The following is a 15294-nucleotide window of genomic DNA, read 5'->3' on the forward strand; positions in this document are numbered from 1 at the left end:
GGAAGTTCCTCTCTCAGGCCAGAGATTCCCTCTTCTTCACACCAGACTTGGCGACCTTGAGGCTCCTGTTCAGACACATCTTGAATCAACGTTGCAGGATGCCCATCCAATGATGCCGTAACTAAGTCACTCGCCCAGTCTAGACTCAGCGAGTTCTTGAGCGACGAGATGACCTCAGACACGTTTCGGCTCAGCCTCTGCAGCTTCTTCTGCTTCTACTTCTTTTGCTGGTCCTTGATGATGACGCAACCTCTGCCTCCGTGCAAACAACAACTTGCCGGCTTTGTTTCCGAGCAGCTTCCATTTGATACCGACTTCAACCTCTCAGCTGCCTTCTTTTCTTTCTTGTTGGCGTCCTCCAGCTTTGTCTTGTAGAGCTCATTCCATTTGAATGCGACATTCGACTTCTTGGTGTTTTTGACCGCCTGATAAGCCCTTGAAGCACCGAACTCCTCCATGTAGAAATTCCGCCACAACTTAATCAGTGACTGGACTCAAATCTCTGCCTCTGGTACTCTTCTCCACGCACCTCGACTGCTCGACCGTACATTTAATCTGGTAGGATTTTCTCGAGAAGATTGGAATCCACTTTGCTAACGTCCCCGCCAAGGTGGTGCATTATATCAAACACCGAAGATGGAGGAGCTGTTGCTGCTGCTTTTGCTTCCACAGTACTAGATCCCTGATCAGTTTCATATCCCTGCAGTTTTATTTATGAAATAAATCCCTTGGTCTTTAGGCTCTCAACACCATCCTTGATAATTTGATCCATGGGAATGAATTCTAAACCCAAGTTCATTAGCTTCTTCGCTCCGTTCTTTTCCCTCAGCAAGCCCGGTTGGGTGTCCTTTGGCAAACTGGGAACCTTGTACTCAGGGTAAAGTTCAGCAACCTTTGCCACAAAGTCACCATAATGTGATATAGCTTCCACACACAAGTGCCTACCTGCTGCTGATTTGTTCTCATACACTAAAATGTGCCCTTGAGCTACATCTTTAAAATGCACAGATCCCATAAAGAAGTCCTCATATGTTTCAGTGCAACCCTCAAGAAGGCGAACGAGCATCAACATGCTAGCATTGAGCCTGGGCGAGATAACAGGGCCCATCACCGTGCCTGGATTCACCACAACCACATCCAGCCCCTTCTCCTTGGCAAATTCCCACGCAGCTTTCTCCGCCAGCGTTTTTGATAATGGTTACCAAAATCCCTTCTGCTTGCAGTAGTCAATGTCTGTCTAGCAATCCTCGCCCTTAATCTTATCAGACGGCCAGCTTCGGCTGGGAGTGATGGCGTAAATGGATGACGTCAGCACCACACGGCTGACCCCAGCGTGCTTCGCTGCCGTCAGAACATTGAGCGTTCCTTTGATCGCCGGGTCCAGAAGCTCCTTCTCGGGGTCGTGGACTTGATCGACGATGCAGGGAGATGGGAGGTGGAAGACGCCGGAGCAGCCATTGACGGCGGCGAGTATGGAGTTGTAGTCGAGGAGGTCAATCTGGAAGAGACGGAGGCGCGACTCTGCTCCCTCTACTAACGCTTCTAGATGCTTCGTCTCGCCCTCGTCCTTAAGATCCTTGACGGTGGTGTGGACGGTGTAATGACCAGCGACTCTTGGATGAAGCTTTGCTGCTTCTTGGGCGCCAAACCATAGCCTATACCGAACCTCCGCTCTGCCATTGAATTGCAACACAATGAATCCACCGAATGCTATACAAAACGCTCATACAATCCCGCATACAAAATCGGAGCTCCGAAGACGAAACCCTAATTGGTAGTTTCTTGGTTGTTTTGGAGCTTTGAAGAAATCGAAAATTGCAGACGGAAGAGAGAGAGACAGAGAGAGAGAACAGGGCGGAGAGGGAGAAGAGAGTAAAGGCAAAGACTTTGGGGAGTTTGTGGGGATGATGACGGCACTGGGCCGGCCTGTGGCGTGTGGCGAGAGCTGGACCTAGGCCTGCTGTAGAATTCGACTAAGATTGTTTTGCTCCATCCATGCGGCTTTTAAGTGGACACTTCAACATATATATAATATAGAAATATATATATTATATATATATATATATATTTTTTTTCGTTTTTTTTTTTTTTTTTTTTTTTTTTTTTTGTAATAAAATTGACTTTCTTTAATGAAACATTTATTTATTTATTTTGATGTGACTGTACTTGAAGTTTTGAAGTTTCAAGTTGCCTACGTACTCTTCCAAAGAAGAGATCAAGTCATAACGTAGTTCAAATGAGTGATGGTTTTGATGATGATTTTGCCGTACACAGTTTATGCTCTTGCGGGCCAGGAGCGTTTGGTGCCATTTGCAGTTTCAGCTCATGCAGACAAGGAGCTTTTGGTTGCCGTTTGCAGTTTCAGCTCATGCAGGCAAGGAGCGTTGGTTGTCGCCTTTTAGGCTCGTGCGAACGAGGAGCGTTGGTTGTCGCCTTTTAGGCTCGTGCGAACGAGGAGCGTTTGATTGTCGCCTTTTAGGCTCGTGCGAACGAGGAGCTTTTGATTGTCGCCTTTTAGGCTCGTGCGAATGAGGAGCTTTTGATTGTCGCCTTTTAGGCTCGTGCGAACGAGGAGCTTTTGATTGTCGCCTTTTAGGCTCGTGCGAACGAGGAGCTTTTGGTTATCGCCTTTTAGGCTTGTGCGAACGAGGAGCGTTTTGAATTTGTCAAACGATCTTAGAGAGGCATTCCTTGCAATCTTCATAGCAAGGAGTCTTGACTGAGTGATTGAAGAAGTCTTTTGGGAAGAAATCGCGCATCTTGATGGAAACGGGCGATCTTTGTGTCATAATTTCATCATCCTCAACATTTTCATGTAGCTTTGAAGGTTGACGGTAGCTGCTTTGCCCCCTTTCCGATTGGTGAACTTGTGGAGGAGACCTATGTTTCTTGTGCATTTTCTTTGGAGTGACATAAGTCCATCCTTCAACTTCACTTGACTTGACTGACATGGTTTTGGAGCATGCCCCCAGCGGTTGAGGTGAAGATTTTGAGTTTAAAGAGCCAGAAGTGACGGAGGTATAGTTTGATTTCACCACATCATTAAGATCTAGCTCGATGATCCCTTTCTGAGCCAACTTCATGATGAGATCTTTTAGCACAAAGCACTTTTCCATCGGATGACTAATGAAGCGGTGGAATTTACAGTACCTTGGACTGTCAGTACGGTTCATATCTTCCGGCCGTTTGCACTCAGGTAGGTCGATCACCTTTTTGTCAAGCAAGTCTTTCAACATGGCAACCACGTCAGAGTCGGGGAATGGATAAGTCTTCTCCTCAAGCTCCTTCAAAGTGTGTCTACGTATCTCTTGATCACGAAAAGCTTCGGTTTGAATCGCCTTGCCTCGTGTATGGGTTTTGACTGGAGTTGTGTTGAGCGTCATTGCTTCCTTGGTGGGTTTCCACGCAGCCTTATCCACCTTGGGCCCCAAAACTTTGTCATTCTTGTAGTCGGCGATCTGTTCTTTCTTCCCATGACGGGTGATGCTTAACTCCATATCATGGGCACGGGTGGCTAACTCCTCAAATGTTCGTGGTTTGATGCCTTGAAGGATGTAGTGTAGTCCCCACTGCATGCCTTGAACGCATATCTCGATGGCGGAGGTTTCAGAAAGCCGATCTTTGCAATCCAGGCTTAATGAACGCCATCTATTTATGTAGTCGATGACAGGTTCATCTCTCCACTATTTCGTACCGGTCAGCTCTAGCATGCTTACAGTACGACGAGTGCTGTAGAAACGGTTGAGGAATTCCCTTTCTAGCTGGTCCCAACTGTTGATAGACTCAGGTTCGAGGTCAGTGTACCAGTCAAAAGCGTTACTTTTCAGCGAACGCACGAACTGTTTGACGAGGTAGTCTCCCTCTGTCCCAGCATTGTTGCAAGTTTCAACGAAATGGGCGACATGTTGCTTCGGGTTGCCTTTTCCATCGAACTGCATGAATTTTGGGGGCTGATAACCCCTTGGCATCTTCAAAGCATCAATCTTCTTGGAGTAAGGCTTTGAGTACAGTACGGAGTCATGCGAGCTTCCTTCGTACTGTGTCTTGATAGTGTTTGCGATCATCTCCTGTAGCTGCTGGATAGAGAGAGATCTCATGGATGCCGTTGCTTGGTCTAGCTTCGGCTTCTCTTCAACTTTCTCCGCTGGTGGCTCCTCTTCTTCGTCGTCTTCTTTCTTTAATAGGCCAATATTTGGGTCGACTTTCACGTCGGGCAGCGCATCTAGTTGGTTGACAAGTGCGGCAATCTGCAAGTCCTTCTCTTCTACAGTCCGTGTGAGCTTTGCGATTGCTTCATTCATCTGAGCTAGCTGCTCCTCGATTGAAGTTGCTCCAGTGGTCATGACTTGCATGGTTGTACTGCCGCTTGGATCAAGGTCGGAGAGTAGGGACTCTGAGTATTTCGTCGGGCTTTCGTCTTCTTTACCTTCTTGAACCGTGATGTAGAAAACATCTTGGATCTCCTCTTCAGTGCCGTTCTCTTGAGTTTGTTGGCATGAAGATTTGCCAGTGTGGACGATGATGCGCCTCCTTACCTTCAGTGGTCCTTTTGTATCGACCTCTAGGATTGCTTGGCGCTCCATCCTTGAAGGAATCAAGCTTCGAGCGTCGTCTTTTTCTCCTAACCCATCGAGCTTTTCTCCCTTTGGGGTTGTCTTCCTCTTTCCAAAAGGCTTACCATTATCTTCAAATATTTCTGAAGCTGATCGTCGCAGAGGAGAGATAGCTGTGTTGCTTTGTTTCTTAGGCTTTAACAACCTTTCAAAAACAGAGCTTTGGGATGTCGGCGTGTTAAGCCTCTTGAAGACAGAGGTTCGGTCTTGACCACCAATGCGATTAAGCACTGAAGTTCTGGAGCTTAAATGGCTCATCCTATTGAAGACCGACGTCCGAGGGGAGGGTTTAGGCTCTTCTTGGTCTTGTTCAATGCTCACGCTGATGTGTTGAGCGCTAGCTTTCTTCACTTTGCTTGAAATCTTCACGGGTGCATTTGGTGTGAAGCCAAGTCCAGCCTTTTTGTTGTCAACTCCATAATCATGCTCCTTCAACTTCTTTTGAGTCTCGGTGAGGTCGCGATCTTTGTCGTTGACGGTGTTTGAAACCTTCTTTCCAAGATTTGAAGAGGAAGCAAAGTCATGCCTAGCCTTTGACATGAGTTCGTAGGCATTTGGGTTGAAGCCTTCTTCGGTCCTCTTAGTTGGAAGAGAGCTTGGTTTCACTTTGACGCCATGCTGTGCCTCTAGACGGTTGATGAGTCCATCGGTTTGCAAGTTTTCTCCTCTGCAGTCTTTATCAGCCTTGCAATTGTTTCCTTCATCTGAACCAGCTGTCTTTCAATGGAGGTAGTGCCGATAGTCATGACTTGTTCTTTGTTTGAAGCCATGGACTGTGCTTGAATATCTTGAACGGAGACAGAGATGAGAGGTAGAGATAGTCCCACCGGGCGTGCCAAGTTTGTAAACACGAAAAATTCCTACAACAAGAAACAAGAATACGTGTACAAAATATATTTTTGTGTTAATGATTTTGGGGTTACAATCTCTTTGTAATTTGATCCTCTGATTCTATCTTCGTAGGGTGTAGGTTTGTGGATGAGCTGTTGATCCAAAGGGCCGTCGAGGCTTGATATAAGGATGAACAGTTGATGAATGGATCTTCAAGGGGCGTTGGGCTTGATCTTGAAGAATGGGTGTATGAGTTTGTTGAGGTTGTTGATCCAAAGGGCCGTTGGGGCTTGATCTTAGGATGAACGGATGATGAACGATGAACACTTTCTTCAAGGGCCGTCGGGGCTTGATCTTGAATAATGGTTGTGTGGATTTCTTCAAGGGCTTTTGGGCTTGATCTTGAATGAACGGATGATGAATGATGAACACTTTCTTCAAGGGCCGTCGGGGCTTGATCTTGAATAATGGTTGTGTGGATTTCTTCAAGGGCTTTTGGGCTTGATCTTGAAGGTTGATGGATGAACGGATCTTCAAGGCTTTTGGGCTTAATCTTGAAGAACGATTGGATGTGTGAATTTGTTGAGGTTGTTGATCCAAAGGGCCGTTAGGGCTTGATCTTAGGATGAACGGATGATGAACACTTTCTTCAAGGGGCCGTCGAGGCTTGATCTTGAGTCGGTGGAAGTTCTTCAAGGGCCGTTGGGGCTTGATCTTAGGATGAACGGATGATGAACGATGAACACTTTCTTCAAGGGCCGTCGGGGCTTGATCTTGAATAATGGTTGTGTGGATTTCTTCAAGGGCTTTTGGGCTTGATCTTGAATGAACGGATGATGAATGATGAACACTTTCTTCAAGGGCCGTCGGGGCTTGATCTTGAATAATGGTTGTGTGGATTTCTTCAAGGGCTTTTGGGCTTGATCTTGAAGGTTGATGGATGAACGGATCTTCAAGGCTTTTGGGCTTAATCTTGAAGAACGATTGGATGTGTGAATTTGTTGAGGTTGTTGATCCAAAGGGCCGTTAGGGCTTGATCTTAGGATGAACGGATGATGAACACTTTCTTCAAGGGGCCGTCGGGGCTTGATCTTGAGTCGGTGGAAGTTCTTCAAGGGCCGTTGGGGCTTGATCTTAGGATGAACGGATGATGAACGATGAACACTTTCTTCAAGGGCCGTCGGGGCTTGATCTTGAATAATGGTTATGTGGATTTCTTCAAGGGCTTTTGGGCTTGATCTTGAATGAACGGATGATGAATGATGAACACTTTCTTCAAGGGCCGTCGGGGCTTGATCTTGAATAATGGTTGTGTGGATTTCTTCAAGGGCTTTTGGGCTTGATCTTGAAGGTTGATGGATGAACGGATCTTCAAGGCTTTTGGGCTTAATCTTGAAGAATGATTGGATGTGTGAATTTGTTGAGGTTGTTGATCCAAAGGGCCGTTGGGGCTTGATCTTAGGATGAACGGATGATGAACACTTTCTTCAAGGGGCCGTCGGGGCTTGATCTTGAGTCGGTGGAAGTTCTTCAAGGGCCGTTGGGGCTTGATCTTAGGATGAACGGATGATGAACACTTTCTTCAAGGGGCCGTCGGGGCTTGATCTTGAGTCGATGGAAGTTCTTCAAGGGCCGTTGGGGCTTGACCTTGAAGGAGGATTTGACGAAGAACGAAGAGTGTTTTCTTGATCCTTCGGGATTTGCTTGAGAGCTTTAGAGTTTCAAGGCTTCAAGGTTTTGGTGTGATGTGAATTCCCTTCTTTCTTTCTCTTCTTTTTTCTTTTTCTTTCTTCCTTCCTTTTTCTTCCCCCCCTCAAATGAATGCCTGGGCTTCCTATTTATAGAATTCCAAAACTTGATTTTTGGATTTAAATAATCAGATGAAATAAATCATTTATGCCAGGTATTGACACGTGTCCTATTTGATGACTTTTCCAATTTATTTCGTTTTTTCGTTGAGTCACACGCTACATGTAAAATTTATGTGACACGTGAGTGTTGAAATTTTAATTATTGGTCAACATTCATTTCATCGAAATTTTGATGTCTACAATTTCTTTTAAATTATATGTATTCGAATGAGTTAAACAATAAAATTATATTTTTTTTTTAGTACATCGATATTTTTACATTAAAGTATATGAATATATTGTATATTAAATATGTATAATTGTACTATTATTACATATAAATTAAAAATATATGTTTTATTTATTTATTTATTTTTAGTATACTATAGGAAAAGAATGAGATTAAAAAAAATTATAAAACACGTTAAAATAAAAGTATAAAGTAATTTAAAAATATCAAACACATTAAAAAAATTATAATAATTAATTTACAAGTGTGAAAAAAGTAAAAAAAATATGCAAAGGCTCATGATCGCATCCTTTACGCTATGAGTATGGGTACATCGTCGTTTGAATTTTAAAACCATAAAAACCCTCATGAATAGTATTTTTAAGGGAGTTCAAAATAAATAAAATTCATGATCATTAATGTACAAGTCTAAAAAATGTGAAAGCACATATAAATGTGCAAGGTTCCTCAACCTTGAAAGGCAACTCTTTCATTTTTGCATATCTTTGAACATTTGGTATTTTATAGTAATGTACTAATGTTTTTTCATTAGGCTCTTATTTTGGAGTATATAATATTTGAAAGACAAGTATTAGTTTTTTTTTGTTTTTGTTTTTTTACACGTTTTGAAGTAATATTTATGTGACAATATGATATGTATATACTAATTTAGTGTTATGTTTTCTATTTTTTGGGGTCAAATTATGTTTTTTATTTTCATTATTTATTGGTTTAAAACATATTTCTTTGACGAGCAACAGGTCGGGTCATATTACCTGATAATATTAATGGGTCGATTTCGGGTCGGGTCATATTACCCGTTTACTTTAACGGATGTTAAAAGACACGACCCATTAAGATATTAGGTATGACACGAAAACGAAAAATATGACACGAATGCCAGGTCTACGATATATCCTGAATATGAATATTTAATTCTCTTGTTATTAACAAGTTTTTCTTTTTTATTGAGTATCTTTTGTTATTCGTAATGCGCTTAATTTTTATTTAGATGCTTGATTAAGTTGATTTGATGCAAGTAAGAGTAGATGTCATATGTATTGTTTAACTTGAGTTTTGGCTTCTTACAGTGATACCATGAATTTCTATTTGTAGATGTCATGCAATTAGGATTTGTGTGATTTTTCTATGTTTCAATAGATTCTTAATGGATTCTTACTTGTTTAAATTCGTCTAGATGCCACTAAGAGGATGCTTTTGATGCAACCAGATGTCGTGGCTATTAAATAATTTAGAGAAAATAGACCATCGATAGCGGGGAATTACTTGTTCATAACATATTAAGGAGATTAAGTAAAATTAGTTGTGGTGAATTTAGATGCCCTAGGTCTTGTTTGTTTATGTTCTTAATCTATGTTTCCATGCATTTAATTTTCAAGCTTTATTTAATTTTTAGTTTATTCAAAATCTTATATATTTTTTCGTTAAAAGTTCTCAATCATAGTATGTTTCAATTTAGTTAGTAAAGCTCTTCGATCTTTGTGGGACGATGATTGTGCTTATTTACTACACTTGTGAGCACTAAAACTTGAGACAAAAAATGAGGTTAATTTTAATTATCTAATTTTCATGACAAGTTTTTGATGCTGTTGTTGGAGAACAATGCTAAAAAAAAAAAAAAAAGATTAAAAAAAAAAAAAATTATGATCATACTACATCGTAGCCCTAGAAAAGAAAAACTCTAAAATCACTCTCCCTCCTATCCTTCATTGCCACAACTTTTTGTCTAGTAGTGATGGACCTTAATTAGGGATGACGATTCAATCCGTTAAACCCGATAGTTGTGGATAACCGTCAGAATGGAGCGGATTTGGGTATGAAAATTCGGTTACTTTTTGGTTATGGGGAAAAACTAGGAATATGATTTGGTTACGGTTTCAGATATGGTTATAGGGGTCTCTGATCCATATCCATCCCCGAAACCACCCCAAATAATATATTGTGTATATATATTTTCAAGGATTGAAGTTATTTGATAATTTGTTTAGTCTTTCTCGTGATTGCTTTATATGCTTTCGTCATCCCTTTCCTTTTTTTTTCATAGGACTAATTTGGTATCATATTTGGCTTATCATGAACACTTACATAGAGTATTGTTATTTTTATGATTTGGATGTGGATATTTGATGACGAGATTAGTATCTATTCAATTATAATACGTAAACAAATAATATTTTTTCATTGATGAAGATTGATATAACCGTTAACGGATGAGAAATCCGTTAGCCGGTAGGTATAGTTATGGATAATACTCGATGGTTAATTTGCAGTTATGAATATGGTTAATTTTCATGGTTATGGAGATGGATATGTCATTTTCTTCCCAAACCGAACTGTTATCATCCCTCACCTTAATAAGGAGAAGATATCTCCTTATAAAACCCCACGGCACTAAAGGGTATTAAAGGCGAATTAGAAGTCCACTAATATCCTAACGTTAATAGACTCAGGTTCTCTTCACTTGTAAATAAGAGGTCTTAGGTTTGATTTTCATTAAATGCTAATTTGAACCATATTATTACTAGCCCATTCTGAGGCTTAACCCACCTCCTCTCACTTACAAGTTTCTCCAATAATTGAATAGTATTTTCATGTCAATTTGATCTCCAAGAATTAAACTTGTAATTAAGTTTCTCCAAGAATTGAATAGCATTTTCATGTCAATTTGATCTCTAAAATCGATATAGTCTCTTCTTATTGTAATGCAAGTATATTGATGCAATTAATTAGACTCTTACTCCATTAGAATTACTCTAGACACTCGAAATCATCTTTTTGTTCTCCTTTTTCCTATAGTTCCATTATCGAATGCCTAAAGATCAAAACAATATAATTAGTGCATTTAAACTATTCAAATATACAAGCAGAATTGGATAAATGGTTCTCGTGGTCATGGGCATTTGAAAGATAGCCTAAGTAGTAAAAACATTCGGATATAAACCTCATGATAAAGTCTGTTAAAATTTATGCCCAAAATTAATTTAGCGTCCCTCTGTTAGTAACTTGCAAGTGAGCCTCACGCTTGAGGCTGAAAATTTCATCCATTCTATAGTCGCTCTCATTCTTCGATTGAACTGCTCCTTTGGAAGAGCACGGTTATTTCTCATGACTGTAATGGCAGTTGTCATATTCCCATAGGAGGACTTCACCCATCCATTCGATAACGCAGACTTGCTGAACCTGGTCAATAATGTCCCATTTAAACCCTTGAAATCGGAAACCAATGAGTAAGGGGCAGGCTACTATTTTAGCCTCACACGTGAGGCTTACTAATGAAGGAAGGGCGGAAGTTTTAATTCTTGACATAAATTTTAACTGATTTTATCATAAATTGGTTTAAATTCGAATTTTTTTATCTTCTAAATACCTTATGACAACAAAGATCATTTATCCGATTTAGCCAGGTATACAAAATCGAAAAAAATATATATGACAAAAATATATAAAATATGACCACATCACTCACACGCAAAACTTAATATAGTTTATGCCAATAATTGTCACACTGTCTTTTCGCCATCATCTTTTATGAATGTAGAAAAAAACAGTAGAGTATTCAATTAATTAAAAGAGAATATGCCAAAACCCGCAAATAAAGTTTATGACCAAGTCGTTGTCAAAAGGAGAAAAGAAGTTTGTGATCAAGGAATCAAATTATAGAAAAGAAGGTTGTGATTAAGAAATCAAATTATCATGATGTAACCACAATAAAAGTTTGAATTGTAATACAAAGACAAATGAAACGAAGTGGTTGGAGTTTGGCATGATGATTAAAAAGTGGTGTGTATTTTTTAAAGCAAAAAAGTATTTGCAAATTGAAAACTTCTCCGTCGAGTAAGAAAAATAATTAAGCTGTTAACAAATTAAAAACCTATCAATTTATGTTTTAAGTCACATTAGAAATGGAGGAGTAGCCTCTTAATTTGGTCACTACTAGGTGTTGATCACACTTGGAATTACCTTGGAATTACATAAGCACATCCAAGCAGTTCCACATTGCTTTCAAATAAGGCCATGCTTTCTTCACTCACAGTCACCCATTCTTCAATTCCACTGCAATTTCTTTTGTCCGTCAATACAATTATGTTCTTAATTGCAATACAAGCTACGCTCACCCATGACGGTTTTCCCCATCCGAAATTGGCTTCGTAGAAAGGAAACCTAAACCAATTTGTGCAGCTATAGATCTCCATTTTGTCAATATTTTTTGGCATATTGTGCTTATCTTTGATTTCTTGCCATGCCTCATCAGAATCAGACAAGTTTTGCAGCATATTTTTTTTTCATTCCTTCAATGCTTTCTCTCAATTTAGCAAGCAAGTCTTTTGGATTTATCACACTAGTCTCTTCATCAGCCTTTATGTAAAGGAACCCAAAACATTCCCAGCCAAGTTATCTGGAAAGGGAGGCACAACCCTTTTGCGCAAGTTCACATCTTGACAGAAAAAATGAAGGCCCTTGCTTCCCCAAGTTTGCTCTCGATGCTTTGGTTGCAAACTTCCAAATGAGTGCTGAAACCGCTTCTCCGCATGTAGGTTTGGGAACAACTGAACTGGCTACTTCAGATTGGAGAGTGGCAATCTGTGAGGAATCAAATACATACCTTTGTGTTATGCATTTTTCTTTGATGACTTCCATTGCTGGTGGTTGTGATGAGTTTGAAAATCCTATTGGTGGAAAAACAGATGCAGCACCAAAAAAGTTTAGTACCTGATCACTGTCACTTGACTCAAGGGCTATTGTGGCCCAACAATTGATGAATGTGCGTAGTATGGATGCATCAGCAATCCTATGTGAAATGCTCAACCCAATTGCCATTCCACCACACTCAAACAAGTTAACTCGGACAAAAAGCAACCAGCCTGTGCCTGCTTCTTTGGATTCAATTCCAATTGGAAGGAATCGTTTCAATATCTGGCCACCAGGGTTTTCCAAAATATCCAACAAGCAACAGCTGATTCACACTTTGCTGAATGCAGTTCCATCACTCAACTATGGAATTACCTTCCAAAATCTTTCCTGCTAAAGGGTAAAAGTGAGTGAGAGTTTTAGCTAATGATTCTATTAGATGCTGCCATCTTTCATCGACGGCATGGCATGGTGGCGAGTACTGACCTTACTAGTAGTAGTGGTAGTACAGGTAATAGAATAGAAGAGGAGTGGGGTGTAAATTACAATAGCCATCTGACCAAAAACAGAGAGTTTATGACTTCTCAAGTGATGAGGAGTTGAGGTGGATGGTTTAATTGTTTGCCACTCAATAATTTCTACCTAGATTTCTGTGGCCATCTTACCTAGATCTAGGTAGCTGATGCCTTGCTAGATCATGTAAACACTTGTGAACTGATCATAAAATATGTATAGACTCTCCTTAGTATTTACCAAGAGCGCTCAGCTACTGTTTACGGCACTAGACATGTTTGTACATATAGCGATGCTACGCGTAGTGCCAAACTCTACTATGGTATGCATAATAATTAAAAAACAAATCCGGTCTTTTATTAAGAAAAGTCAATGGCTAAAAGCAACACAATGTTAACCACTCCACAAAGGGAACGACATCACCCCAATAATTGAAAGAGACAAGAGGATACTAATTAATTACAGTCATATAGAGAAGCATCTGCAAGCAAGCGGCTCCTGACTACTTTTAGTTATGGCCGTGAATACTTTTGAAGCCAACTGAACTGGTATGCCATTGCCATCTTCGAAGATCACGGTTCATGTATTAGATAATAATTGAAATACACAGAGGGTGAAACATATCTCCTTCATTCATTAATTGTTCTAATATAAAGCTGAAAACATATCAATTTTATTGAAGATACACTACAGAACCGATAAGGAGCAAAAAGTAATGAAAACGCAGAGACAGTAGAAGCATCGAGACAACAATTTAAACCTATACAATCACATCCATCTAAGAACCGCAAGAGGATGTTAATTAAATGACAGGCGGATTCACAGAAGCATATGCAAGCAGGTCTTCATGTCTTTCAATTATGGCCATGTCTTCTTCTGTGAAAGTCAACAACGCTTCCACGCCAAAACCATCACTTGTGTCCATCAATATAATCGTATTCTTGAATTCACTACTAGGAATACTCACCCATGACGGCTGCCCCCATCCAAAATTTGTTTCATAGAAGGGAAACCTGCACCAACTGCTACAACTATAGGTCACTATACTGTCATTTATCAGGATATTCCCGTGCTCTTTGACACTTTGAAGTGCATCCTCACAACCAACACTGTTAGGATACTTTTCTTTATATTCCTCGATGCCTTTCCTGAATTTTGCAACCAAGATTTCCAGATCCACCTCACTCTCCGTACTCATTGCTGCAAAGTACCACAAAAAGTTCCCCAATATGTTTTCCACCAAGGTTTTCCCTGATCTTTTTCTCATGTTCACCACTTGAGACCACACAGATGGTTTTGTAAAACTCAAGTTTGATCTTGAAGCTTCCATTGCGCATTTCCAAATGAGCGCTGAAACAACTTCAACTCGCGTAGGATTTGGCACGGTGGCACTGGCAGCTTTGGACTTGAGGGCAGCAATCTTTGAGGCATCAAACACAAATCTTTTTCCTATACCCTTATCTGGAGGAAATTCCATGGTTCCTTGCTGCGAATTTAAGATATCTTGCGGTGGGAAGAGAGTAGCTGCAATGCCAAATTCTGGAGAAGGCACTGCATGGTCAGTAGCACCTGCCGAGCCAAGGGCCATTGCGGCCCAGCTTTTGATGAATGCGCTGAGTGTAGAAGCATCAGCGACCTTATGTGAAATACTCATCCCAATTGCCAATCCACCACATTTAAATGAGCTGACCTGCACTAGCAGAAGATGGCCTGTCTCTGCTTGTTTGGAATCTATTGAAGTTGGAATCAACTGTCCTAAGATCTGGAAATCAGGTTTGTCCAAAATCTTCGATATGGGACAGTTGACTTGGGCTTCAATCAATCCAGCTCCATGGTCACTGCAGCTGATCGAAACATTAAATACGAACTCTCCTGCAAAGGGGTAGAAGTGAGTGAGGGCTTCAGATAACGATCTTTTTAGAAGGCCGAATCTATCAGCAAACAAAGCATGGTGATCAATACTGGCCTCATCACCGCCGTTGGGATAGAAGAGAATTAGTGGGACATAAATTTCAGGAGTAAGCTGATCATAACCAGAGAGGCTGCAAGTTTTAAGGTGGTGAGAAGTTGGAGAGGAAGGCTTAATTGTTTCCTTGTGGAGGATTTCAACCTTGATGTCTGAAGCCATCTTTTGCTCTACACCTGAGTTGCATAACAGAGTTCCTCCATATATAATTCAACACAAAAAGTCAGTACCTGGGGGATGAAATCAAAGTTATTTATTTTATTCAGCTTATTGTATTCATCAACAATTACTAGAAGGGTTTAGGTGATAATCAACCCCAACCATTGGCCAATGGCCAAAAGTTATTGGCCTTAGGCGCCGTAACATCTTTGCTTCCGATGGTAGGCTTAAACATACGTCCAGGATGAAAAAAATAAATAATAAGCAAGAAATAGGCCAGCATCTTGGCAGTCTGAGCCCCGCAGCTGCGCGTGGACGCGTGAAGAAATGGTTTAATTGTTTCTTTGTGGAGGACTTCAACCTTCATTTCTGAAGGCATCTTTTGCTTCACACTTAAATTTCATAACAAAGACCCTGCATATATACACAGATTTAGACGGCTGCAGTTCCTGTGCGATGAAATTCAAGTTCATTATTTTGTTT

At 40.5% G+C, this 15294-nt stretch overlaps 1 protein-coding gene and 2 pseudogenes across 1 annotated transcript; all 3 read right to left on the minus strand.

Moving 5' to 3' along the window:
• Window positions 1-459: 459 nt before the first annotated feature.
• LOC137728425 (phenylacetaldehyde reductase-like) lies at window positions 460-10931 on the minus strand (annotated as a pseudogene).
• Window positions 10932-11500: 569 nt separating this feature from the next.
• On the minus strand, window positions 11501-12833 carry LOC137728426 (stemmadenine O-acetyltransferase-like; annotated as a pseudogene).
• A 655-nt stretch (window positions 12834-13488) lies between these two features.
• Window positions 13489-15190, minus strand: LOC137727492 (BAHD acyltransferase At5g47980-like). Its single transcript, XM_068466344.1, has 2 exons — window positions 14968-15190; window positions 13489-14849 (listed from the first exon to the last, which is right to left on the minus strand). Exons 1-2 carry the CDS (start codon window positions 15188-15190, stop codon window positions 13489-13491), a joined length of 1584 nt encoding a protein of 527 aa, XP_068322445.1.
• Between the last annotated feature and the right edge of the window lie 104 nt (window positions 15191-15294).

Source organism: Pyrus communis, chromosome 3, assembly GCF_963583255.1.
Source record: "Pyrus communis chromosome 3, drPyrComm1.1, whole genome shotgun sequence".
Taxonomy (NCBI): domain Eukaryota; kingdom Viridiplantae; phylum Streptophyta; class Magnoliopsida; order Rosales; family Rosaceae; genus Pyrus; species Pyrus communis.